Raw genomic sequence first — 27,593 nt, forward strand, 5'->3', positions numbered from 1 at the left:
TTAGCTTCTATGACAACAGGACATTCTCTGACTACAGTCTGTTAGGGAGCAATGGGATCCACCTCTCTAGAAGATGCAAGGGTATGTTTGGCAACAGGCTGGCCAGCTTGGTGAGGCAGGCTTTAAACTGAAGGACTCAGGGGTCGGGGTCCAAAGTGGCAGTGCTCATGCCATCACATCCAAGTGGGGAATAAGCCAGGCCAACCAGACCAGCAATCAATGTTCCTCAGCTGCCTCCCGAGATGACAGCCAGCAGGCCAACCACCTCAAGGATGTGTATGGCTATGGCGAATCCTGTTGCACTCCTCCTGGGAAACCTGCACGCTTGATTACCTCTCTGAAATTGCTGTACACTGACGCATGCAGCATCGGGACTAAACAGGAAGAATTAGAGATCTGTATGCAGTCACAAGGCCATGATCTCGTTGCAGGTACAGAGACACGGTGGGATAGCTTGCATGACTAGAATGCTGCCATGGATGGCTATGCACTTTTTAGGGAAGACAGGCCAGCAAGGTGAGGTGGTGTGAGGGAGCGACTGAAACATACTGAGCTCTGCCTAAGGATAGATGCAGAACGAGTCGAGAGCTTATAGGTAAAGGTTAAGGGGCAGACCAACATGGATGACACTGTTATGGGTGTTTGCTACAGGCCACCTGATGAGGAGGAGGAAGTCAACGAGGCCTTCTACAGACAGCTGGAGGTAGCCTCATGGTCACAGGCCCTGGTCCTCATGGGGGACTTCAACAACCCTGATATCTGCTCAAAAGAAACACAGCTAGACACAGAGTCCAGGGCGTTCCTGCACAGCGCTGAGGATAACTTTTTGGCAGATGTAGTGGAGAAGCCAGTGAGGTGATGTGTGCTGCTGGACCTTGTACTAACAAAGAAGGACTAGTTGGGGATGTGAATGTTGGGGGCAGCCTCAGCTTCACTGACCACGCGATGGTGGAGCTCAGGATCCTCTGTGGAGGAAGCAGAGCAGTAAGTAGGATTGCAACCCTGGACTTCAGGAGAGTTAACTTCGGCCTCTTCAAGGACCTACTTGGAGGAATCCCACGAGTTAGGGCTCTAGAAGGTGGGGGGGTCCAAGAGAGCTGGCTAATATTCCAGCATCACTTCCTCCAAGCTCAAGATGGATGCACCCCCATGAGTAGGAGATCAAGCAAAGGGGGCAGGACACCTGCATGGATCAGCAAGTTGCTTCTGGCAAACCTCAAACAGAAGAAGGAAGTTTACAGGTTGTGGAAAAAGGGAGAGGCCACTTGGGAGGAATATAGGGATGTGGTCAGAACATGCAGGGATATGACAAGGAAGGCTAAGGTCTGTTTGGAATTAAATCCAGTGAGGGAGGTCAAGGACAACAGAAGGGCTTCATCGGGTACATCAGTAGTAAAAGGATGACTAGGGAAAATGTGGGCCCACTGCTGAATGATGTGGGTGCCTTGGTGACAAAGGACAACAAGGAATGCCTTCTTTGCTTCAGTCTTTGCTGCTAAGGCCACCCCACAGGAATCCTAGACCCTGGAGGTGAGAGAAAATGTCTGGAGAAAGGAAGATTTTCCCTTGGTCAAGGAGAATTAGGTTAGAGATCATTTAGGCAAATCTGACACCCACAAATCCTTGGGCCCCGATAGGATGCACCCCTGAGTGCTGAGTGAGCTGGCACATGTTATTGCCAAGCCACTCTCTGTTATGTCTGAAAGGTCAAGGAGAACAAGAGAGGTGCCCGAGGCCTGGAGGAAAGCCAGTGTTGCTCCAGCTTTCAAAAAGGGCAAGGAGAAGCCAGGAAACTACAGACCAGTCAGCCTCACCTCCATCCCTGGAATGGTGATGGAACCACTCACTCATTCTGGATGTCATCTCTAAGCATGTAGAGGAAAAGGTGGTCACAAGGGACAGTCAACATGGATTCACCAAGGGGAAAACATGTCTGACCAACTTAATAGCCTTCTATAATGGAATGTCTGGCCGGGTAGATGAGGGGAGAGCAGTGGATGTTGTCTACTTTGACTTCACCAACCAAGGCTTTTGACACCGTCTTCCACAGCACCCTCCTAGGTAAGCTCAGGAAGCGTGGGTTAGCTGAATGGACAGCGAAGTGGATTGAGAACAGGCTGAGTGGCAGAGCTCAGAGCGTTGTGATGAGTGGCACAGAGCCTAGCTGGAGGCCTGTAGCTAGTGGTGCTCCCCAGGGGTCAGCACTGGGTCCAGTCATGTTCAACTTATTCATCAGTGACCTGGATGAAGGGACAGTGTCCCCTCAGCATGTTTGTTGATGACACAAAGCTGGAAGGAGTGTCTGATACACCAGGAGGCTGCACTGCCATTCAGAGACACCTGGACAGGCTGGAGAGTTGGACAGAGAGGAATCTAGTAAAGTTCAGCAAAGGCAAGTGTAGGGTCCTGCACCTGGGGAGGAATAACCCCATGCACCAGTACGGGCTAGGGATTGACCAGCTGGAAAGCAGATCTGCAGAGAAGGACCGACACTACATCACCCAAGAAACAACTACAGCATGGGTGTGACACCCCCCAGTGAAGTCAGCCACACTCTGCACCATGGGAGCAGTTGTTCTTTGTCCCAGAAGTTCATCTGTGCAGTATCACATACAGGGCACAGGCCTCTGCAATTGCTCAACATTAATATTACAGTTGCTTTAGCTGTTCTTCTGAGATCAGATTCCCATTACACAAGATACTCTACAAACACTGTAGGGGGGGCAGGGCTGTGTCTTACCAAAAGAGCCCAAGTATGAGAAGTTGCAAAGCTGGACATGTCACTTTCTCTATAACTTTTTTTTTTTTTAACTTAAAAATTTAAAGGAAACTATCTCACCTTTGATCCTGTCCAGAAACACATCTGGAGACACTTCTCCTATTCCCGTATGACATTTTAACATATAATTAATAAGATTTAATAGATCATATAATGGTTTCAGATAGCTCGTATAATGGTTTCAGGTAGTTCATTCATTGCTCCCACAGCTGAACAAAAGCAGCCGAATAGTCCTTTGAATGACAAGCAAACCCCAAATTCATCCCAATACAGGTAAGAATAGAAGAAAGCAGGCTATTAGTTAGTTAGGCCCAGTGTTGTTATCTCACACCTAGCAGTACGCACACTGTTAACAATCTTGTATAATTTGATGTAACAGAAGCATCACTTAAGAAAAGCTGTGCTAACAGGATGATTAAATCAGTGGTGGTGCTGAAGGACTCTGACATGAAGGCTTGAGATATACCCAGTGACTTAAAATTTAATGTCTGCTTTTTAGCAGTTAGTATCCTTTTATGTCTCAGCATTATTATTTAATTTTATTTTGTTTAAAAGCACTACAAACCAAACTCAATGAGAAGATTAAAGTGTACTTGTTTTTACTTATTTAGATACTGATCTGCTTTGAAGTGGAAACCCAATGGGGACCTACCTTAAGAGTCTGCAAAAACTTCTCCTGTAGCTGAGCCGTTGACTTGCCGCAGCCACGCTGGGCGGGAATGGAGGGCGTGAGGGGAAGTAGGCCAACGCTGCAGAAAAAATCAGGGAAACCATTCCAAATTCTAAACAAGAGGGCAAAGAAAAACAAAACCAAGAACAGAAGTTAGCATCAAAAGACTTATTTTGGTACAGCATTATTATCAGCCAACCTCCAATAAATAAATCCCACAACAAGTGTTTACTGCTGACAACAGAACTCTGCAACTTGAAGGAGAATTTCTTTTTTTCCTCCCCAAGCAAGATTTCAAATTAAGATGGAGAATCAATGAGATGGAGAAATACCAGCAGTGCATGCCAGTGACAGGAGCTGCAGCGAACCAGGCTCACACATGGGGAACTCAGTGAAGCAAAAGGAAAGCTTTTGCTTTTTCTCTTTAGAAAGAGCTGTGTTATGAAGATTTGGCCACGTTTCCTTGCAATGGAAGTAACGATGGAAGTAACGCAGTGCAGGTAACAGCATGCTAGAGACTTTAAACAGATGGGACTGGGGAAGCCCCAGGGCATGGAATGATATTTACTCAGCACATGGGATAATGAAGGCAAACAAAAGGTCAAGCAAGGCAGCATCTCAGACACAAACAGTATTACATGGCAACAGAATAAAAAGATAAAAGTTAGGAGCAGCCATGGCTCAGAAATAGAAAGAGCACAAGTAACAGGGAGAAAAATTAAAGAATACAGCTGTTAGCAGATGCTCCTCTTGTTCAGCAGCAGGTATTCTAGATATTTGAAAAATTGCATAGCAGAAGTTTGGACCTGAACTTGCAAAGTGATGAGTACTTCACAGAAAATACTCAGCAAGCCCTGTGATCAGACATTCTGAGGAAAAATACCTCTACCCACAGTCAGCCTAATTAATTTGTTTTACAGGCCTTTTACAACATATATCATGTTCTCCACAGTCCTCAATCCCAGTATTTTTCCTATCCCCTTTGAAAACATGATTCTTTGCTGCTGGAGAGAAAAATGTATAGCTGAAGTGTGTTATCTTAAAAGAACCTGTGATCTTGTAACAAAGAAGTGTTCACCGACACCACAAATAAATTCCAGCAGAGCTGGATACTCAATTGCGTTCATTTTCTTTTTTCTTCTCTTTTTTAATAAATCAATATGAACATGGCACTTTTCCAGCTCTTCTGCTAAACCAGAAGAAAATAAATTCAGGAAGCTGAAAAGTAAATAACATTCAGAGTCTAAATAGATCAGCTGGAGATGGGGAAGGGAAATGAATGCTTCTATTCGGTATACAGAAAAACGTCTACACTAAATTTCTTTTGAAGGCATACCAGGAATGTGACAATGCCATTCTTCACTACCAAATATTAAAGAATTCATTTTGAATTTTGTGGTGTCTTTTCGCTGTGGTCTAATTGCCTGTTTTGAGGGTCAAGGACACTTTAATTAGACCTTCTCACTATATCTCCTGTTCTCTAGAAAACAGATTAATTTCTATCTTTGTGTACATTGTTTTTGAGACCATGAGCAGTGAATAAAGAACTGGCCATAACTGATCATCCCAGATCTAAGAAAGGGATGTGATGCTTTGTCACTACAGGATGATACTAGACAGGGAAGCAAGGCTTACCAAAAGCTGTTTTTCACCTTCTCCAGCATCGAGGTCTACATAGAGGTTTATAGGTATACATACCTACATGCATACGCACCTTTAATCACATACTAAAGGAAGATTTCAAACTGCAGACAGATATAGCCAATAAGAATGTGACCACACCAACCCATAAACTTTGTCTGGGGTGCTTACTATTTAATTTCCTTATACTGCAACACTGCAAGGGGAGAGGCTAGGTCTTTTTCTAAAGAATGTAAAACATGCTGATTTTTTTATTTATTTATTTTTTTAAGTCAGAGTAATATTTTATAAGGTGGCCATCTGGGGTCTCTTCTATGGGTTGCCTCAAGATTCCTGCCAGTCAAATCGCTGAAGTAGAAGCAGTATAGTAACACTTTTTTTTTTTTTTTTAAATAATTATTAAATTCAGCATGCAGTCCTTGTAGTACCTTCTTGCAACTCTTTAATGTTTCCTAGTGTTATACTTTCCAGGCCAATAAATTTGCTTCACAAGCACTGCCCTCGTGCACAAAAGAGCAGAATTCACTTTGGAAACTAAAGCGGCACCTTCTATTGAAGCACCGAAGTCTTTAGTGCTATCTTAGCTTTGTGTATCACACTTGCATCTCTATCAAAAGCCCAGGTACTGTCAAACATGTCTGACTCTTACATGCTGTATTCCTTCCCCATTAGGAACCCCATGCCTTTATCTCCATCATCATTTACTCTACTAGACTAGATAAAGAAAAAGATATTCCCCAGACAAGCTCTAGGTTGTAAGCAGAGAGCAAAAGCAGCAAAGGAGAAAAGGCAAGAAACAGGTCAATACTGAGACCAAGGGAGCTGCAGTCACAAAAGTGGAGATCTTCCACAGGAGCTGTTGGCTTCTCAGCAGCACAACAGATGCAGCAAAGCACTCTGAACTGGGCAAGTCAGCGTAAATTAATGTGCAGAAACAGAGCCGTGTGTATCTCTTGTTGAGGTGTGAATCTGGAATGCTTCACAAAAGCAGGGTACCACATCACAGTGACCTGTGACTGTCAAAGTGCACATAAGTCTGCATCTTAGCCTAGGAAGAAGGTACCCTGCTGCCTGTGTAAGCCCCAAACAGAAAAAAACAGGTTTACAGAGACACACACCTCCCTGACACAAAGTCTTTTTCCTTCAGATAGGCTACCTATTGCACAAAAGCCTACCCAAACCCAGAAATTCTCCTCCCAGTCTTGTCCTGAAACGTAAAGGGAGAATGAGAGCACTTTACACACACAATTTTTTTTAAACAAATAATGATTTTACATTAATATTTAGGAAAGCACATGACTAAAAGCTCTGGCTGCAGTCCAGAATAATTCTAGCTTCCTTATGCGATTCAGGTAATACAATTCAATCCTGATTTACCACATCTGTACTACTTCAGCTGTGAACCAGAATGTGCAGCAACACAGATGACACTGAAAGAGGCTGTGGTAATTCAGCTGAGCTCTTAGTCTGTGTTTGAGATAAAGGAACAGCAATTTATTAAAACACAGAAGAGACAGGCGTTAACAGAGCAATTTCAGAACGGGTTTACAAGGAATTGCTTTGTAATCATGTTTGATGTTGAGTCCTTGAAAAATTTGCACGCTAGTGATCTTGAGTTAACAATTCACATCATTACCTTTTAAAAGTTGTCACCTAACTTTTGGAGGCTGCTTATCTAACTCTATCTCACACAAAAGCAACAAGCTCTATCACAAACACAAGTCCATTAAAAATGCAGAGTGCTTATCTTGTGAAACCAGCTTTCCCACAGTATCTGAAAGGAGAAGTCATACCAAGCCTGACCACCCTTGCTGAAGAAGTGGGGAAGTGGGACCTTTAGGTCCAGCTCCTTGTTCTGCTACATTCTGTAACACCTTTACCAGTAAACTGTGAAGTCAATTTGAGCTTTGCTTTCTGCTCAGCTGCTTAACGGGACAGATACTACCCCTACCACACCTACCAGGTTTTTTGGGTCCCCAGATCAACAGAGGTGTACAACTGCCATGAAGCAGCCACTACCATGAGACAGCCTTCCTCCCACCTCCAGAGTCTACCTGGCATAACGGAGCATGGGGAAGCAGACCGCGGGAACCTTGCTCCTTCTGCTCTCGGGGAAACAGGGCTGAGGTGAGACAAGATAAATCCCACAAGGGATTCAAAGCAACCTCCTCTTTGACAGTTCCTACCAATTTTAAAACTAGTTGGATGTTTTGCCACCATCACTGCAACTCACCGTAGGCCAGTAACATTCATGAACCAGCTCTTCTTCGTTGCCTGAACATCTAAAGGGGTTGTAGTGCCTGAAAAGATGCATCCTGTACAACACAACCACAGGTGCGGCTGCAAAGAAACCACTTCTGTTTAAATAATTTCAAATACTAAGTAAGAGCTACAGATGCCCCCCAAAACATATTTCCTAGGAAGCAGAAGAGCTGCTGTAGGATCATCTTATGCTGGGACCAATGATCCCAAACAGGTCTACGAGATGTTCTCAAAGCCTTGCCAGCTCAGAAAGGCAGAAAGAGCTGCGCTGAGCAGGGGCCAGGCAAGACACACCTCTGAAACTCAGTGGCAAGCAAGATCTGTCCCAGTTTCTGAAGAAAATGCTTAGGAAAACCTCTCAGAAGAGAACAGAAGAGAAAGAGAACAGGCTGCTGAAAGCAACATTTCTAGTACTATCAGACTCAAAACAGTGGTTTGAGGCATAAAAATGTACTCCTTTAGGGTAGATGAATTCTTCTCTCTCCATGGACAATCTGGAGAGGGAGAACTAAAGCACTTCTCTAATTGCTGGATTTTTTTTCTTCCCTTTCCTACTGCTCCTCAGGACAAAAGCTGACTTGCCTTCATTCTTCCTTCTTTGACACCAGCCATTTTCATCTGCCACAAGATATGTTCTAATAGTCTTGAGTCCAGTAAAAAGCAGGTTACTCAAAAATACTTGCTGAAATAGCAATCCAACTTCTGCTACACTTTCTTTAAAACAAACAGTAAAGCGGCCCTCACCCAACAGGAGTACTAACTTGACAACATTTCCATAAGAATAATGTCCAAGAATATGTGATCACAAACAGCTAACTCAGTCCCATAAAGCAACGTATAAACTACACAGTATACATACTTTCAGACTTCTGGAACACTTAGGGTTGACTCCTGGCTGAATTTCAGATGCTGCAATTATAATGGGGGAAAAACCCAAACAAATGTGCAACTGCTGTGACATGGTAAAGCTCAGCTGCTCTTAATGCTAAACCAATTATATATCCACTAAGAATCACATCATAGACTCTTAAGCCACTTAAGTAACACTTTTTCCTTAAAGCTTGCTGGTAATTTTTGTCAGTGACACAAAGAGCCATAGGAGCCACTGCATGAAAAAGAGCAAGGACATAAAATCTAAGTTGTATCAGGTGAATTTTATATCAGTCAGGTTTTTTTCCACTAAACTGTTTTCACTTCATTGAAATTACTCACCACATAAGAATTACGCAGTTTGTTAGAAACAAAATCTACTGAGTTTTAATTTCAGTGTTAGATTCCTCAATACTAATAAATCTAATCACATTTGAAGGCATATGTAAGTCATAAATTCAGGCTGATTTAATGCAGGAACGAATTTAATGCTGAAAGACTACTGGAATTCTATCCTTACAGAAACAAGAGGGGGAAAAAAAAACAACCAACCTGTCATTAATGAATTTTTTAAATGAAAATTCAAGAACCAAAACCCAGTTTGGAAGCTCATGGAAAGCATAAACTCTCGTAAGACATTGCTCCTAAGATCAACTGATACAAACAACTGAAATAATTCATTTGGAATCAGTCTGTAAAAAAGTTTATCTTTAAATTTTTCCTACACAAAAGCCAAAAAAAATCAGCCCTTCTGATGGTACATTTTACCAATTCATTATCTTCCATCAGTCAGTAACTGTCTTCTGTGCAGACCAGCCACTAGAGGGTAGTGGCTCACAGGTACCAAACACACATAAAAGTACATACATTTTTCAATTTTTTTCTTTGTTTTAATTTTAATTTTATTTTTAAACCACACCTGCATACAGCACAGCCTCAATGCGGTCCTTGATGTGCTCGGTGTTGCTCTGCGATACCAGCAGATGGTGAGATGTTCCATTAGGAGATGGCACTACAAGAGGTCCCACCAGAAATGCGCCAGCAGCACCCAGGTAATTGAGCAGCGATGCAATGGCTGTTGCTGTGGCACGTTCATCTGGAGAAAACCACGTCGTGGAAAGAAATGGTGCTGCGTTCATCACAGTTGGCCCCGCCAAGCCATTTAACAGCTGCCCTCCGTGAATCAGCCTGGAAAAGAGAACAGAGACCACAGCTATTTGGAAAACAATTGCTTGCCTTTTATTATTTTTTTTTTTTTTTTTAATTAAAAAAGTATGTAAGATATTGAGTGCTCGAGATGGAGCGACTGCAAAAAGAAATGAAAGTCTTGTGCAAAGAAAGAATATTCTACACCCTAAAAGAAGCCCAATTAGACTGATTTAAAGAATCCAGAGCTATTCTGGTCTCATTACCTCAGATAAATGGAGAAGGAAATGTTCTCTTCAAAGCAGAAAAGCAAGAGGGAATAAAAGGGACTTTTCTTTGCAGGAAAAAGGTATCATGATTGGACATAAAAGTAGAAAAGGTGTACTAGCAGCAAAGCTTTAAATTACAAACAACTTAAACCTGACCCTTGCCTGCATAAATCCCAACAAAAGATTTAAATTAGTTATGGCAGATCCAAAACTGCAACACTTCAGCAAAATACTCTGCATATTTTTTCACTGCATTATTTATTTTTATTTACACACTCAGATGAGCTCTATGTGCCTACAGATGAGGAGGCAGGGCTGTTGAGGCTTCCAAGAGAATCGTCTTCTTCTGCAATCTGGCCATTCTCAACATAGTGTTGAAACAGCCAAGCAAACCCAGATTTTTCTCATTTTTCACACTCATCGGGATTTAACAGATAAGGCTGCTGACAGAACAGAGATAGTACTTCCAAGCAGTGAAGTCTCTGCAAACTCTGGCTTAGTATTAGTACAACGAGGACATACAGAGAGGCCTTTTTGAAGGCTCTCCTACACATGGAAGATAGCCAGAAACCTTCCACTTGGGCTTTTCCAAAAAGTGATCAGACATGAAAGGCAAAAGCATTTTGGAATTTATATAAAAACTTCATATCCAAAAAAACAGTTAACAAGTCAAACAAAACATTGCAACTCTCCAAAGCAGATCTATTCATTGTGCAATAAAATGGTGGCAGATGATATTTTGAAATGGGTGGTGTTTTTCTAAGCATAGTAGGAACTCGATGTTATTGCTGCAAGACTTGAGTTGTCAGACATAAAAAGCTACGGCTTGAAAATGGGGAAACATAAGCTATCATTTAGGCAACATTTCAAGCCACAAATGGCTGAATAATATACAGTGTAGCAGGAGTTTTTTAAAAGCACACAAAGAAACAAAATACACAAAAGAAATGCTGACAGACTCTTCATCAAATTAACAAGCCAGACTGCAATAAAAAGGAGTAGATGCTACTGATCCTCAGTGGATTAGAAATCACATTTTTAAACAATAAAAACAAAATAAAACAAAAACAAACAAAAAAAAAAAACAAAAAAACAAACAAACAAAAAAAAAACAACCAACCAAACAAACAAACAAACCAACCAGAAAAAAGCTATTACGTATCACCTGAAGGAAACACTTTATGAGCTGGGACAGCAGTAATAGCCACTCTGAAACATAAGCAATTGCAATTCTTCCCCCCACCCTCCCCACCCCCCAAGCTCACATAGAAAGGACAGATTCCATTACTATTTGTTCATGATATGCTTCAGATGGACCTCACCAAGGCATGGTCAGCCCTTCTTAATGCTTGTTAAACTGCTCCCCTCCTGCCCCCCCGCCCCCAAATAAAATGGTTTTAAATAAATAAAAAGGATTATCTAAATAATGTTCCAGTACAGTTTTCTGGAGGACACATCACACATCCCTGATGGTTATTTTCCAACTCAGTGTACTTTGCACAAACCAAGGTAACCTTGTGCACTTCAGTATTTTCATTCTGCTTACCTCACTACAATAAGTTATTCTCAAACTTATTTTAAACTGTTCCAGGGTATTTGCAGAGCAATGCTTCATCTCCAGAAACAAGCTGCATTTCAGTAGCAAGTGAGGTAACTACTGCAACTTATAGATATTTTATTTTAGCATTTCTTCTTGCTCCAAAATGAATGTAATGCTTAAATTGTGGTTTTGTTATTATATGCTAGAAAAACTGTGTCACCACAAAAAAGAACCTTTATAGCTATAGGTGCTATACTAACACTCCTGTTCACTTATACCACTATGCTAATGTTGTTTTAATTCAAATACACCTACTTTATACTAATTCTAAGGACAAATAAAACATACTAAAATCAGAAAAAAGTACAATAGTTCATCTCCATCATTTATGGGCATGTAGGTCCTTCATCTAGTAGAAGAAATTTTTTGTATAAAAACCCCAAACACCAAACAAAACCCCCAATTTATGTAACGGGAAATTATCATGTACTTACACTTCAGATTTACATTATGTATATCAAGCTCCACCATTTCAATAAAGCTCTACAAGTGACCTCTATACAGGGAGAAACATGTCAATTTTACTTTGCAGATCCAAAGGGAGAAAGTAGTATCTTACTCCACAATTTTAATTCTGCATTACTTTTCTGGCTTCAGTTTTTTCAAAGAAACATCCAATTTTTGTCTCTTCTATTGGTGTTCTCCTGGTTGCTCCCTTTTCCACTTCGCCCTGCCTGGTGTGCTGTCTGTTCCCATGGATTTGCCTTTCCATCTGCATTTCTGGCATTTAGCAAGCTTGACATCATCCATGGTAGAGCATATCTCATCTTCATATTGCTTAATTTTTCAAGTCTAACATACTTTGGTTAATAAACACTGTTTTCAGACTACATTGCTACTGATATACAGACTACTACCCCAAAAATCTCTGCATATGGTAACAGCCTAAACCTTTTTTTAATCTGTTTTCCAATACTGGCTTCAATTAAGCTACTTTTTCCTGAGAAAAAGATTGCTTGCATTGTTCCTCTACACATCCTTAACTCATTTCCCTAGAGAGGCAGGGATGAGAGATTCAATACACAATTCAGTGCATTTACTAAGCTGCTACTCTGGGAGACATACGTAGCAGCCACTCTGTCTGACAGAGAAGTATGAACATGACAATACTGGTGGCTTTTTGCCGTTTGCTACAATGTCTTAGCATCACTGCACCAGATTTTGGTCTCACAGCCCATAGGAGTCTCCTCATGCACACCATCAGTGCTAACAATTGCTCCAACACCACGAGACGTTTGTTTCTCTTACTCCTCAGTTTTCTTCTTGTTTCTGCTACTGAAAAGGTACAAAGAGCAACTGCATTTTTCCATGTCACTATTTCAGTTTCATTCCACACGACATTATTTCTCTCCCCTGAAAAAAAGGGCTAAAAAGATAACTTCAGCTCAGGACTCTACCCAGATGGAAAAGTACTGCACTAACAGGGTAATTTTCACCTGTTATTTATCCAGTTCTGCTCTGTTTTCAGATGCATTATTTAGCCAATCATCATCTTAATTATTTTCATGTATCAGAAAGTAGAAAGTTATTGAGCTCAAATAACAGAAAATAACACAAGAGTAGAAGGCTTTTTAATCACGATCATGAAAGAGAAAATTGGAAAAAGTGACAACCGAAATTCATCCCTGACTTAAAAAAATAATTGATGACTGTCTAGCTTAAAGCAGAAGTGGGGAAGTAAACATCTACCCAAAATATCTTGTTTCTAACCATTTCAGAAGCCGGGTCAGGGACTCATTTCAAAATGTCAATGTTTTTGCACACCTGACCTCCGTGCTAATGAATTTGTGTGCTCTGCCAAGCTTCTAAAGGGCTTGTGTTCAACTGCAAGTTACAAAAAAACCCCAAAACAATTATTTGAGGACTGCTAGTAAATGCTTGTGCAAAACAACATGTGCCAGAGCATCACAGTAATGACTAACTTCTACATTTACATTATGTACCCATATATAGATATAAAAATAATATACAGACATATATATACACACACATACACCCCTCTGCAAAAAATAAAGATCACATTTGTTCCTAAACTGGCCTCTGAATTGCAAAATGATAGAAACAAGGGACAGTTCTAATACAGCAATAGAAATTAGATATGAAAAACTCTTATTGTACCATATTGCCATCTCTTTTCCAGATTTTTGTCAAGTCACATTATAAATAACTTAAATTATATGGTTTTCATCACTTCCCTGAGAGAAGAATTTATATGAGCATTAAGAAGTAACCTGGTTATACCTGCTTTATTCACTCCCTGCTGTCACTGTTGCAATACCCTAACAGGCAACAACAACAATAAAAAAGAAGGGTAAGGCTACAAATGCTGAAATTACAGTATCACTGAGCAAACTGGGTATGAAAAAGAAATGAGATCATATAGGATGAAGGTTTTAGTGATTGATGATAATACAATAGAGTTAAGATGGGAAACAGCTTCCATTTACAGTTGGCTCAATCCATCTTTTTCTCCCAGTACAGGTTGAAACTTTTCATGCATGGTCACAGTCCCATCGGGTACCGGATTTGTTAAGCTATTTAAAAGCTGTGTGTTATATAAACACTTCTTCTATGTAAACCCCCAGACATTCAGTGTTTGTACCACAGTCTGGACTTAAGAGAATTTTAAGTGAAAGAAAAATCTCATTAGTTTCTGTACTCAGATGGGGAAACAAAGGCAACAGTGGAAGGAAAAGGACTTCAAAATAAACCTACTTTTAATACAATGGATTTAAACCACAACACTAAAATAAGTCTCCAAAGCTCAGTTCTAAGACATGTTAACTGAACTTGTGAAGTCCTATCAATTACTTTAACACTCATTAAGAGAGTGGAAAAAGCATTTTCACCTTTTCTTTAGCCGGCAATACAGGGGAAGAGAGGCTTTTGCCTCAGTGCACTGCTCTGACTCTCTAAACGCTGATTTTCTCTACCAGCCTCTGATGAGCACCCCCATCAACTGGGAAATTAGGTTCCTCTGGGTCCTGTGAAGGAGCAGAGCTCATCTCAAGAGCCTTGTGAAGACAAGACTTTTTTCCTGAACCTTTTTCCGTGCTTTTCCTGCTAGCTGCCGTGAGAACCGACCATTTAGTCACTATTCAAACTTCTATACAAATGCAGTGGAAAAAAACCTAGTAATTTAGTTTTGCTGCTGTTGGGCAAAGCCTGAGGAGCAATGAAGGAGCCAAGAGTGCTAGCCTGCTGCTGCACAAAGGCAGCACTGTAGCATGCCTCTTAGTCTGGAAAAGTTTAGTAGATTAACTACTGATCCTAACAATTAATGCAAAAAGTGATTCTGGATAAAGAAGTTAATGTTTTACAGAAATGGATGGCTAATTTTTCTTTCACATGCCTGACATTTTCACTCATTGAACAAAGTGGATTGTTCAGCTCCTGCTAATTTGGAAGACAATACATTTATATAGCGATTAGCTCATTGCGGGAACTACTGGAAGCAAAGGAAAGAGACCCTTCCACTGGAGGACTTGAGAGCACTTTTTAAGTACTATTGAATTTAGCCTCCCTACATGGCAAAGCAGCAAGTAAGTATCTCCTATTCTAGAGCATCTACATTGATGTGTGTAGCAAGCTGCTTGCCCAGGAAAAGGAATATGAAAAGACATGGACTTACCTGCATGATACATTAGATTTATTATACCTCAAAGGCAACTAATACCAGCTGTGTAAAGAACCACCTCTGATTTTCCACAATCAAGTTACTAGAAAAGGATAGAGCCTTTCCTTTAAAGTCACAAAAATAAATGCAACAAAAGAACCCTCTATTAAGTGGGACCTTCACATGCAGTTGTTAAGGCAAAGATAGAATTGAAAAGGTCAAACCCATGCTTTACAGCAATATACTGCAACAGAGAATGGGGAGAATCTGATGCAAATGCTGTTCTGTTCATAACCCGAAGAGAGTGCAGTAAGGCTCTATGTCTGGAAAAGGACTGGGGAAAAAAATACCTCTGGGTAGAGCAATGAATTCATCTATTAACAATAACATTCAGATAGATGAATTTCATGGAAATGCACTTCTTTTCACTATTTTCATTAAATGATATATTTATACTACAAAAGCTTTATGCCTTCTGGATATTCATGGATTGCGGCCATTAGCATTTTTTAGCTTGTTTTTGATGCATGTGACCATTGATATGTGGAATAACTTAAAGCTGTTTTTCCCCATCAGTAAGAAAAATTATTACAAGCAGAAAGCCTGAGCTACTGTGTGGTACATTATCTCCAACAATAAAGTGAAAAAGAAAAGATGAAAACTTAAAAATGTACTTTCAACCATTTTCATCGGGAGCTGGGCTCATGTTTCACCCCTTGTACAAACTCTGGCCTCAACACAGTCAGTCACATCATTATGGAGGCAGATTTGGAAAGGTCCATACTATCTCCCAGGCATCCTAGCCTCAGGCCTTCTCTCCCACTCTTAAAAGAAAACAGCAAATACATTTACAATCGTCTGAAAAAGTGTGTTTTGGTTTAAAATGTAAAAGGATTGGAAAACCTGAGTTACTCCAAATCTATTGTTACTGGAAGCATGCCAAGAGAGAGACAAGGATTTGCAAAGAGATGAAGCAGCAATCTCAGGCCAAGATCCTGACATCTCCATCAGATCTCCTGACAGAGGAAAGAGACAAGGCGGACATACAGCCAGGCCCATGGCAGTATGGTGACAAATTCACCCATGTGCTCACACCATGCTGACAGATGGACCGCTCGGTGGATAACGAATTGGCTTAGATGGTTGCTCTCAAAGAGTTGCGGTCAACGGCTCAACATCTCCAAGTGGAGACTGGTGACAAATGGCATCCCTCATGGGTCTGTACTGGGACCCAGTGCTGTTCAATGGCTTTGCCAGCAACATGAACAGTGGGATCAAGTGTACCCTCAGCCACCATGGCAGGAGGTTGGAACTAGATGATCTTTAAGGTCCCTTCCAACACAAACCGTTCTGCGATTCTATGTTATTGTGCAGCCATCACAGCTGTCACATGGCTAAGAGGATTTCTTCACTTAAAGCTTTATCCAAATTTGAAGGATGAGGGCACATGAAATCAAAGCTCCTTTTGGCATTTTTTTTTTAATTAAAGGTTGGGGGGGTGGGGTGCCTTTTAAAGCTAACCCATTCCACAAACCCATTATTAAAAGAAGACAACTTTAAAACCAACACTAACAGAGGGCACACTCATAAATATGAGCAAACATCAAATAAACAGCATTGCTTGCTACAAAACCCAAGTAGGCAATGACATTATGGGCAAATGTGGCAAAACATACTGAAACAAGTTACCAGGGAAGGACACCAGACTTGCTGCTATCAGGGCTGCCATGGGAGAAAGCTGATGGAGATTACTCAGCACAAGATAGGTCCTAAGTAGGATTTTTTAGTAAAAGAGCAGGAGTGTACAGGAGTTACAGCAATTTAGGGAATGGAATAAATAAGACCTATTTAAACATTCGTGAACAATTTTTCTTAGGCCAGTGAAAAAGCAAGAGGGTATTTTGATGATAATGCAGCAACTACAATGTAAATTCAACTAATATGAATTCTTCTTTAAGGACAGAAATTAGCCAACAGAGTATGAGTCAGAAAACTAAGGTTCAATATGATTTAAAAAATTAAAATCTTTCTACAGTTAAGGATAACACCTGCCATTATATGAGATGGAGCTAAACATCCCACAAAGAATATAAATTCTTTTCCCTTCCAGCACAGGCTTATACTAGCCGAGGCCTTGTAGAAATGCTGCCTATTAAATATTGCTGCAATACCAGCCTTTTGTGAGATTTCAGAGTTCCCTTTAATATATCTACTGGATTTACCACTCCAAGAATTTACACAGGGCCTGTAAATTGCTAATTCAGCAGTTATGCCCACTGCTGGGGGAGGTGGATAACACCCACAGTGCCACAGCCGAAATCCAGCACAGGAACAAGAGTAAAAAGAGAGTATTTATCATCAAAACTGTCAAGCTGTCTCCTTTTTCCACTAAGGCTGTTGCAGCTGAAGGAGAAGCCAATCTGGTTGCCACCTAAGCAGCAGTGCTGACCAGTGGCTGCCAGTCCATCACAGGAGGCACAGCTCAGGCAGTGGGATGGGACCGTCAGGCAGCCAGACACTTAACCACCCACCGAATCCTCTGCTACTATCAACAAATAAGCAAAGCAGGAAAAAATTGCCACCACTTAGGAACAACTCACAGGACCTGTCATCTAAAACAACAGCTGAGGAGCAGAGGTTAAAAAATAAAACCTGTGTATAAGATGAACCATAGAATAGTTTGGGTTGGAAGGGACCTTAACGATCATCTAGTTCCATTCCCCCTGCCGTGGGCAGGGACACCTTCCAATAGACCAGGTTGCTCAAAGCCCCATCCAGCCTGGCCATGAACACTGCCAGGGATGGGGCATGATGAGGCTGGTGGAGGTAATAAAAACAAGCTAAATTGTTAAGTTACAGGCATATAAAAATTAAACGTTCCCCATGAGAACCTGTGAATGACCTGTTTCCTTTCTCCCCACTGACCTTTTCCTGACACTATAGATGAACCCAGCTCAGCCTTCCTCCAGCACTGCATCCAAAGCACACACCAGCAAGTGCTATCAGCACCAGGCAAGTGCTCCATCTTAACATCTTCCTCCTACATTCACTGAGTTACAGCAAACAGGTATGTTTATTCATCTTTTTACTCCCAGAATCGCGCTTTAGATGAAATACTTTTTTCATCATTTCTCTTCCCCCGTGAGTTAGGGAGCACACAACATGCATCACACTCTGTCTTTATTTCTTACAGGCAGATTCTTCTACCATCCTCTCCTAAAAAGTCTCTTTTTGTTCCCTGGAACATTTTAATCCCTCTTCTCCATAGCTGCTCCAGATTGGGGTGTCTTTTCAAGCACAGAAGTATGTTCAGTATTGCCAGGGAATATGAGAATCCTAATAAGTCTTTTTTTTAATTGAGATATCTTCTTCTGAGGTGCACCCTTGCATTTTTCATGCATGAGAATGGTGGTTCATGGTTGTTTTAGAATTAGGAAAGAAAAATAAAGTGATGATCTCATGTAATTCTTTGGGCTTCCAGGGACAACAAAGGGAGAACACAGAACTATTAAAGAATAAGCCTGACAAGAATAAAATACAAACCAGGTTGCAACTAGCTAATAGAAATAAAAGGTACCAAAGATGTGGTGAGACAGAAGTTTCAAACATAATAAAGGAAAAAGTTAACATCAATATATCTAAGAGTACGCAAAAAAATTCAGAATCCTAAGAAGTGGTATTATTAAAGAAAAAAACCCTTTACAGGAGCTACCAATTAATGGTGTGTCCCCCATAAATGACTTCATAAATAACCGCTCCTATTTCCACTGTCATTCGCCATGTTATTGTTTTGCTGGCTTCTCAACAAATGTTTTAATGGTACTTATTGCCAAGGAGCACCCTCCCACTGCCATAACTCAAGGTCCTCAATAACTGCTCTTCTGTTGTGAAATCTAATGCGCAGGCCAAACTCTACCAGCCCGCAGCATACTAAGTTCTAATAAATTGCTTAATATATTCAATACAAATGACAAATTATGTTACATCCTCTACTCCCATGTCTTTAATTATCCTGTTTTTCAAAACATTTTAAGAAGTCTTACATCACACAGTCAGTCTTAAAAGACAAAGATTTATGACTATGGACTGATTTCATCATTTATTCCGTTCTTTCTTATACATTACAGCTCGTACAGCATTTTGCCTTCCATCATATGGAAAACCAAAGCTGTCTGTAAATCTATTCCTAAATACAGAATATGAGATAAATACGAAATGTTATGTGGGGGGGGGGGGGAAAAACAACCCTGATTTTTGTCTATTAAAAAATGGCTTCCTAGTAGTGTTAATGTTCAGGATAAAATAATCTAATACTAAAGAAGTCCAATGAAAACATTCACTCACTGTCAAGCAGTAGTCAAAAAGGGAAGGACTTGACAAAATGCAGGCAAAAAGCATTACGATGCTTTTGTAACCTTCAGAGAAGGGAAGAAGGTACAACTTCAGGCATAGCACAATTTGATAACATCTTTTTTATGTTATATATAATTTGCTTTAACCATGAACTAAAAAAAAAAAAAAGGCATGGCAAATAAGATTTTCATAACATTTAGAAAAGAATAATGACTTGGGGGTTTATTTTTTCAAGTCAAATTCATTGTCACTTATCTGGCACATTTGACAAACCCAGAAGCGTGTGGTACATAACAAAAATTCTTTTTAACCTCCACATTAACCTCACAGGTCAGTGGGCTGGGGAGCAAAGCTGGTAAGACCATTCATGTACGTCAGAGGGACTTAACTAGTCCATGTATAGGACAGTTCCTCAATTTCACATGCAAGTCCATACTTCCACATTTTTGTCATGCACTCCCACTTCAGCCTTCACTGAATTTATGCCGTTCTGGCATGGATTCCCAGTACAGTTTTAGGTCATGCACTGGCAGAAAACAAAAATTCACCATAAGGAACAGCTGCTTCAAGAGACACACTCAAAGATGCAACCTGAATTTTCCCTCATATAAGTCACGCATATACATGGGCAACAAATGAACTTAAAACAGAGGTTAAGGTTTGTGTTTAAAACACGACTTGGAGAACTGGAGATAGTCTTAGTCTGCTGCTACACACTAGAGCCAAAAGAATAATTACAGACTAGAAAGGAGCTTAAGAACACACTTGGATATTACAGGTCTGTGTAAGATAAGGAGCATAAAGCAGTCAGGATTAAATGTCAGTTTAAAAGTGATTTCCTCACGTCTGTGATTGCTCTGATAGGCAGTGGGCTTTAGTAGCTCTCCTTAATGTCAAATTACAAGAGCTTTGGGAGCAGAGACAGCTAGAAAGTAGAAAAAAACCAAACAAACAACAACAAAACCAAACCCTAAATCTGACAAACCTCATGAACGTTCTTGTAATTTTATGTATCTTAACTCTGACAGAACTGCCTCATGGAAATTCTTCAGTGTATTACTGCAGAGTACCCAGGGACTGAAGGAACACATTACAAAACATGAAAAAACACTTAAAGAAATTCCAGTTACACTGCCTTCTGAAATGCTCCAATATTAGCTTGTGTGTCATCTTGTCCATCTGACCGGCTCTGTAATGTTCAAGTTGTTGTATTAACACATATACACATTCAGAACAAATGTATGGTTTAGTGTTCAGCCAGTTGTTGCTAATGCATTAAGCAGTAATGCTCACCTCAAAAAATATTATTATTTGGTATCATGCTTCAAGTAACTGATGAAAATTGGCCTTCCACCTTAACCCTCAAAACAACATAGGTTACGTGGTATAACATCACACAGTCTGTACAAGTATTTACAATGTCTTAAGACACCTTCACTAAAAACCATCCTTTTGCTTCACAGTTAGCTATAATTAATTCTCTGCAGATTTTTAATCAAACCCTGTAAAAGATCAAACTACTTCCTCAGGTAGAGCAGCAATTCTTGAAAATTTCTCTATTTTTGGAGTACGCTAAGTAAGCAAATTTATCAGTTTCAGCTGGAGAAGATGAATATTTTCACAGCATGAATAAACGAAATTAGTAACCTCTTCCATCAGGATTCTGCTCATACTCTTTTTTTTCCCTATATAGTTTTCAATAAAACGTATCACCATGTTTTACACATCTCATCAGACTCTATACAGTCCACGGTCTTTCTTTCCCTAGTTAAAGAAGCTGTTTTTGAATATTTCTCCTTAGGCATTTATTTCATTGTTCTCCTAGGCCTCCTCACTGTAGTTACACTGGAAAACCTTGTTTCAAGGCGATCAGAATACGTGGAAACTCTCCTTCCCACTCCCCAAATGATACCTCGCATCTAAATCCCATTTGGTAATTTCTTCTCAGGTTCTTACAGTCTTCATCCTTGCTTCGGTAAAGCCCAGGGCAGCATAAGTCTTTTGGCATAACTCATAAATGAGAAGCTACATAAGACACCACATCTCATTGCATTTAAGCCGGCTGGCCCGTTTAAAAAACATATTTAATCCAAAATTGGTCAGAATGGAGGAACTGGATGTTGAGCACCCCTTAGAATCTTGAGAAAAGGTAAAACAAGGGTAGAATGAGGACAGCTCTTCCTGACCGCCTCAAGAATACATTTTCACATTAAAAGGGTCACTGTGAATGGTAGCACAATATGCTTAGTTCAGCCTCCCATGGTCACAAAGTCCTTGAGCACTACGTTGAAACGGGCAACACAGGGCAACTAACATCATGAGCACCTTGGGTGCTTCCTTATATGCTCACTAAGCACCTAAGAACTGAAATTGCAACACCCTACTTGCTACGCTGCACTTAAATTTACTAATCCATTCATTACATGCTAGCTACTTACTCCTGATCAACACTAGTTTTACAGTCAATGTGTTCATTATGTTCTCAGTTCTCTCTCTGAACCTCTTCCTTTGTTTTATCCGTGGTATCTAGTCACCTGCCTTCTACTTCACACCAAACATTTTCTTTCTCAGCTTGAGGGTTTCCCGTCTGATTTTCAGGGTAAGCAATACTGGGGGGGGGGGAGGAAGGGGGAGGAACTTGCTGAAATAATATACAAGGACAGTCTGGAAGCTGATTAGAATTCAGAAAAAAACCCAAAACAAACAAACCACACACACACCACCCCCCCATTAAAACCTTTTACAAGTAAGTTATTTGCTTAGTGCTTACATATTTTGCAAGCATAACTACTGAAGAACTAGTGCTACTACTTTTTATGAAGAAGCAGAAATGCCGGTACTTCTTCAAAATGAATGGCAAAGGAAAGTGAACAGATGATCCATATTCCCTGGCTGTACAAAATGAGTGTGACTCCTGTACTTGCTGAGGATACTCAGGTTCAGGATATGTTGACAGGACAATTGAATTGTTTGAATTGTGTCATTTTTGGGAAGGAAGCTGTCTCTATTACACACAAACTGCCTGCATTCAGAAGTCATTCATTTCAACCACAAAGAAATACAAGGCTACTTTGGAATGCAGACTGGAAAAGACTACATGAAAAAGGCCATTTTGCATAAATTCATCTGTATAACTGCACAATCCCATACAATAAATATGAGAAAAATGAACTAATTATTTAGCATTTGCATACAAATTACATATGTTTGGGTTTTGTGGCATGAGTACCTGTGTGATCTTAGGCCAGTTTCTGAACCTCTCTAAATCTTACTTCCTTGTTTGCAAATTAGATTAGTATTAGTTATGCAGGATTGGGTGAGGCTTAATTAACTCATGTTTGTACAGAGATCCCCGATCTTCAGATACTATGTAGAAGGACTAGAAAAACGCATTTAAGAAGCAAAGAAGCACGTAAGCCCGTGTCCACATACAACAAACATTTGGCATATCAAATTCATATTTGTACTATACTCGTATTTGTACTATATATTCAAATTTGTACTAACATTTATTTGCGCTAGGAGCAAAATTACGTTAGCAGAAAGTATAAAATATGTATATTAAAAGTAACTAATTCACTTACTTCTTCCTAATTTCTAGGTCTGAAACTGGAACACATCTCAGGCCAGCTCCCAACACCATGAGGGATGATGTTAGTAACACAGTTACCCTCAGACCTAAGATGAAAAAACAGTATTTTACAAATTAAGTCAGCAATATTGCAAAAAAAGTATTGCCTAAATATACATATTCACACACAGTCTCACAGAAGTAAAGCATATCTCTATCAAATCATAAGCACTTTGGTGCTGATATGAATTACAGATACATTAAGAAATCCTGTGTTATTTTCTAGACTTCCACTCCAGAATTCAAGGCTTACTCTTGTCATATTATCACTCAGGACTGTAGCCAAAATCTTACGGACGTTATTGGAAGTGAAAAGTGATAATAAAAGTATCATCAAAATGTACAATATCTCCTTTAGAATTAGAAGCATCAGGGAATATGCTGCAGTAGGAGCACAGGTATCTAGGTAGATCCAAAGAAAAATCTGGACTTGTACATCCTTTTCCAACCATTTAATGAGCACAGACACAGCACTTACTGTTTGGTTGGTTTTGTTTTTTGGTATTTTTGGAGAGTTTTTTGTAATGCAGATATGCATTTAATCCTGAAGAAATAACCATTTATTCAGGGGGGGAAAAGTGCGTGTATTTTTTTTGCAGTCCTTGCAATTAGGCCAGGTTTTTGCTGCGCTCAGCTCAAATTGTCAAAGGTTATAAATACAGTACATTAGAAAAAAAGCCAGAATCGACTGATTCCTTGAATGTGCTTTTTCCTCATACCATGATTCTCGACTGAGAAGTATGTAGATTAGAAACAACTTTATCTCCAGTGCTGCAATTCCTTTTGCCAGCAGTTTACTTGCTACTGCTAAGGTGTTTCCAGCAGTGGCAAACAAAGAGAACAGTGACAGCTGAGGGGCTTAACCTCCAGAATCTTGTAAAATACCAAAATCATATATACACACAATTATAAACCACTGATATAGTCTATCACTCTGAAATTGTAACACTCAAAACAATTTCACAGCAACAAACAAAATCAATGGCTTCTATATTCTTAGCCAAACATAATAAACAATTAAATGATGATAAACATGCAGTATCTCTAACATTTAGGTCAAACTAGCAACTACCCAAGTCCCTATGATAACTCACCTAACAAACAAACAATTTTGATTCATTCTAAAACTGCCAGTTTTCACAGAAGCACCCCCTCTGTGTTAATGATTCCTGTAACCGGTACAATTGAAACAGTAGTCACATTAAATATTTTGTCTCCATGTGACTTTTATGGGGGTTTTAGAGCACGTTTTACTAAAATGTTATTTTAGAAGACAAGACATCCCTTTGCTCTCATTGCAACAGCTCTTAGTGAACTTCACCCACGGGTATGCAACTCCTCATGCTGGGCACTGCACAAACCAAACCAAAGACAGCTCCTCTCTCAATCCACCTAGCCCAAGACAACCCAAACAAAAAGAAGTTCTGAAATGAAAGTATGACTTCCTTTGGTGTGTCTTGGTCATTAACAAAAGGAACGCCACCTGCTGTCCTGCAGCTCCAAAGGACACCTCACATCCCTGACGCCCTGGAGAAGCATCATCAGTCGAGAACATTTGTTTCCTTGAAGGATTCCCAATGCCTGCCCAGACCTACTTGCTTGACTCTGCTCAACCAGCATGTTGCTGTTAAACTGGTTTTTCAAGCGTGTGTGTTCAGAGAGCCCTAACTAAATGCCCAGATAATAGGGCTGTTCAAAATCTTCATGTTCTTCTGTTTGCTGGGCCACCAGGCAAGCCTTCGTGCCATGCTTAACCCCGTATTACCATACTGCATATGTTGTGGAGGTAATTATTTGTATCAGGATCGCATATACGATGCTTTTGCCTTTCCTCCTGGGAAATGAATCTCTGTTAGCATTGCTTTTGTGCATAATGAGAACTTGTATGCAGTAAGAATTAGAATTTTATCAACAGAAAAATCAAAACAAGTCTTTTAACTGAAAACCCTGAAGTTCTCCATTTGGAAACGCTGCCACAATATTGCAGGAAAGCTCTAGTAATGTACATATCTCCTTCCTATTTTCCATGTAAACCAGGATCTTTTTAAATTACATTTCACAAAACTCATCACGTTCTGCCCTTCAGGAGACACAAGGACAGAGACAGCCTGGAAGGTCCTGCTCACGGGCTGCCACAGGAGGCACAGGCCAGGTGTAAGCCCAGGGCACAACAGGCACAACAGAAATCTAAGTTTAAATCACCACAGGACACAGGATGACAGTTTCCAAATAAAAACCTCCTATTTTGATTTTTATTTTTTTTTAAATCCCAAAACCAAAAAAACCACAAACCAAGAAAAAGTTTTAATTTAAATCCACAGAAAAGATTCCTAAGAAAAACAACATACCACTCAGTAAAAACTGAATTGGATGCCAAAGTTTCCCCCCAGGTCTAAATTTAGGCTTATCTTTAATGCCAACCTTACATGTCAGGTAATTTTAAAATAAAATGATCAGTTAAAGCCTCGCAATCGTGTATGTTTGATCTCTCCAAACATTCTTTGAAGTCCTTATCTTGAATACTATACACTGTAATGTACCACTTCTAAATGTTTTATTAAACAGATTATTCTTTGGCCTTCCCCCTCCCCATCCACCTCCACACCTTAATGTGTAAACACACCCCTAAAAACTGCTTCAGCTAAAGATGCATGTTGAAAATGTGACACCAAGGTGAACAAGTAAGGGACTGTCAGACAGGCAGCATACTAGAAATTTTCTTTGCTAAACACACAATGTTTACATGATGTATTTCTACCCTCTAAGCACCTTCCTCTTTTATTTTGCTTTACGTTTTAACTCTCTGAATCCATCCTCTTCATCTTTTGTTAGATATTGGTTTTTAATAATACTTTTATTATTATTTCAGTATTTTTGCTTTGAACATTGCAGTGGTCCTTAATCTGAACTGGGTATCTTACATTACTCTAAAAGGTGCACCGCAGAGTGTTTCACATAGCAGCCTGCAGCATGGGGACAATAAACCAACATAACCAAACCAAGCCTGAAGAAAAAAAAAAGCCTGTGACCCCTTCAAAGAAATTATTTCTCTATTAAAAAACTACATAGAAGCAATTCACATAACCAAGATTTTGAGCAGATATAATTAACTTAATTAATTTTACCCTGTAAATGCAAGCAGTAATTGATTGGGGGGAGTAAGGGGGTACAGCTACAGCTTCTTAAAATCCATCATCCAGTTTCCAGTCCCCTTCTGCCAGAGGTTTCTGACACATGGCTGGAAAGTGAAGAAACTCCTTTAAAGGGCTTTTCTGCCAATGGAGGAAGTTCTCTGTTCTTTGGAGCTTTTCTCAATAGCTGCTCATTCCCAACCTGCTCTTGCAGGAAGCTTCTGGGCCCCACAGATGACACTGACTGTTGAGCAAAGCGTGGCCACATTCAGAATGGCCACACATCACCCATTGACAGGAACAGGGAAGTCCGAGATAGCAGCAATATTGCCTCAGTAACAGAAACACATATTAGTTATCATTTATGAGTGAAACAGTCGATGTTCAACTGTTTAACCCTCCTGTGGCTAATAACACAGTCTGCTTTACAACTTTTGCAGCCCACGCTGCATTTGCCAGGTTTTATTTCTTTTTAAAAGAACTACCCGCAAACTCCTGCCACTATTAGAGATTTAACACAAACTCTCAACCCACAGTCCTCTTAACTCTCCTGCAAAACACACACTTTTAATCCTGCCAAGGCCATATGGTACGAGTAAACCCTTAATGGCTACCTGTGCCGGCAGGGTACGCTGAGCGGATCCAGCCCTTGGCACACTTCTAGCTGACCCACTGGTTTCCTTTCCTCCCTGCTGGGAAAGCAGCTGCTGCAGCAGCACACACAGTACGATGCACCCAGGGCCCACCACCACCCAGCGCCCACCACGGAACATGAGCAAAACCCAGCCCACGCCGTGACGTGGGCTCACCCTCAAGTGGGAGGCAGGGGCTGCCAGTGGCACCCAGCTGCTCGGCAGCTCCCTCACACCAACGTCACGCCATAGCATGCAATATGTGGGTGTTGCATCCCCCACAACCCTTCCAGCATGCCTTACTTTCAAGATGCTGCTTAAAGTAGATGAAAAGAAAATGCATTTCCCCATCCCCCCATCGCATTACAGACTTGTAACCCAGAAAGTGATTTATTATGCCCAGTTTAATAAGAAGCTTAATAAAAGATGTTGTAACAGCTACAATGAACTCCTCGTTCCAACTATTTATACATTATCATTTGTCATTCAGAAAGAGGACATTATTAACAACTGTTTAATGCTTTTGTAAGCTTTTGAGAAATACGACCATTCGTTCCTTCACCTGTCAGTCGCCCATCACGACAAAACATCATAAAACACATGACTGACAGACTGTAAAAAACAAAACCCTACTCACACAAAACACATATTCAGGACAAAATTGTCGTTGTGTCGAGAAGTAGAAGTTTCTACTTCTGCTGTCTAGTGGCAGCAAACAGCCTGTGCATCCCCCCGGCTGAGGCCAGCACTCCCCCGGCTCCCCAGCTGCGGCTACACACCCACAGAGAGCAACACGCTTCTAGTCCAGAGCATCACACAAACGGCAGATATCGTTTGGGTTTATTTCCTCTCCTCCTCCTCCTCATGCAGCACCCATCTTAGGAAGAAATTCCAGTTGGATATGCAGCACAGTTTTCACCTTTCTGCTAAGATTAATGGAAGTCTGGCCAGAAAGGCCACTGGATTCAGCCCTCCGCCTGGCATGGGTTTCCC

At 40.5% G+C, this 27,593-nt stretch overlaps 1 protein-coding gene across 1 annotated transcript in view; it reads right to left on the reverse strand.

Annotated features, from left to right (window-relative positions):
* Positions 1–27,593, reverse strand: part of SLC49A4 (solute carrier family 49 member 4) — a 68,615-nt gene that overhangs the window by 26,073 nt on the left and 14,949 nt on the right. The window contains exons 2-4 of the mRNA XM_040602873.1: positions 22,791–22,884; positions 9,142–9,410; positions 3,432–3,561 (exon numbers count right to left, since the gene is read on the reverse strand). Of these exons, the coding sequence (XP_040458807.1) occupies positions 3,432–3,561; positions 9,142–9,410; positions 22,791–22,884 (493 nt within the window). The remainder of the gene's footprint in view (positions 1–3,431; positions 3,562–9,141; positions 9,411–22,790; positions 22,885–27,593) is intronic.

Source organism: Falco naumanni, chromosome 8 (genome assembly GCF_017639655.2).
Source record: "Falco naumanni isolate bFalNau1 chromosome 8, bFalNau1.pat, whole genome shotgun sequence".
Classification (NCBI taxonomy): domain Eukaryota; kingdom Metazoa; phylum Chordata; class Aves; order Falconiformes; family Falconidae; genus Falco; species Falco naumanni.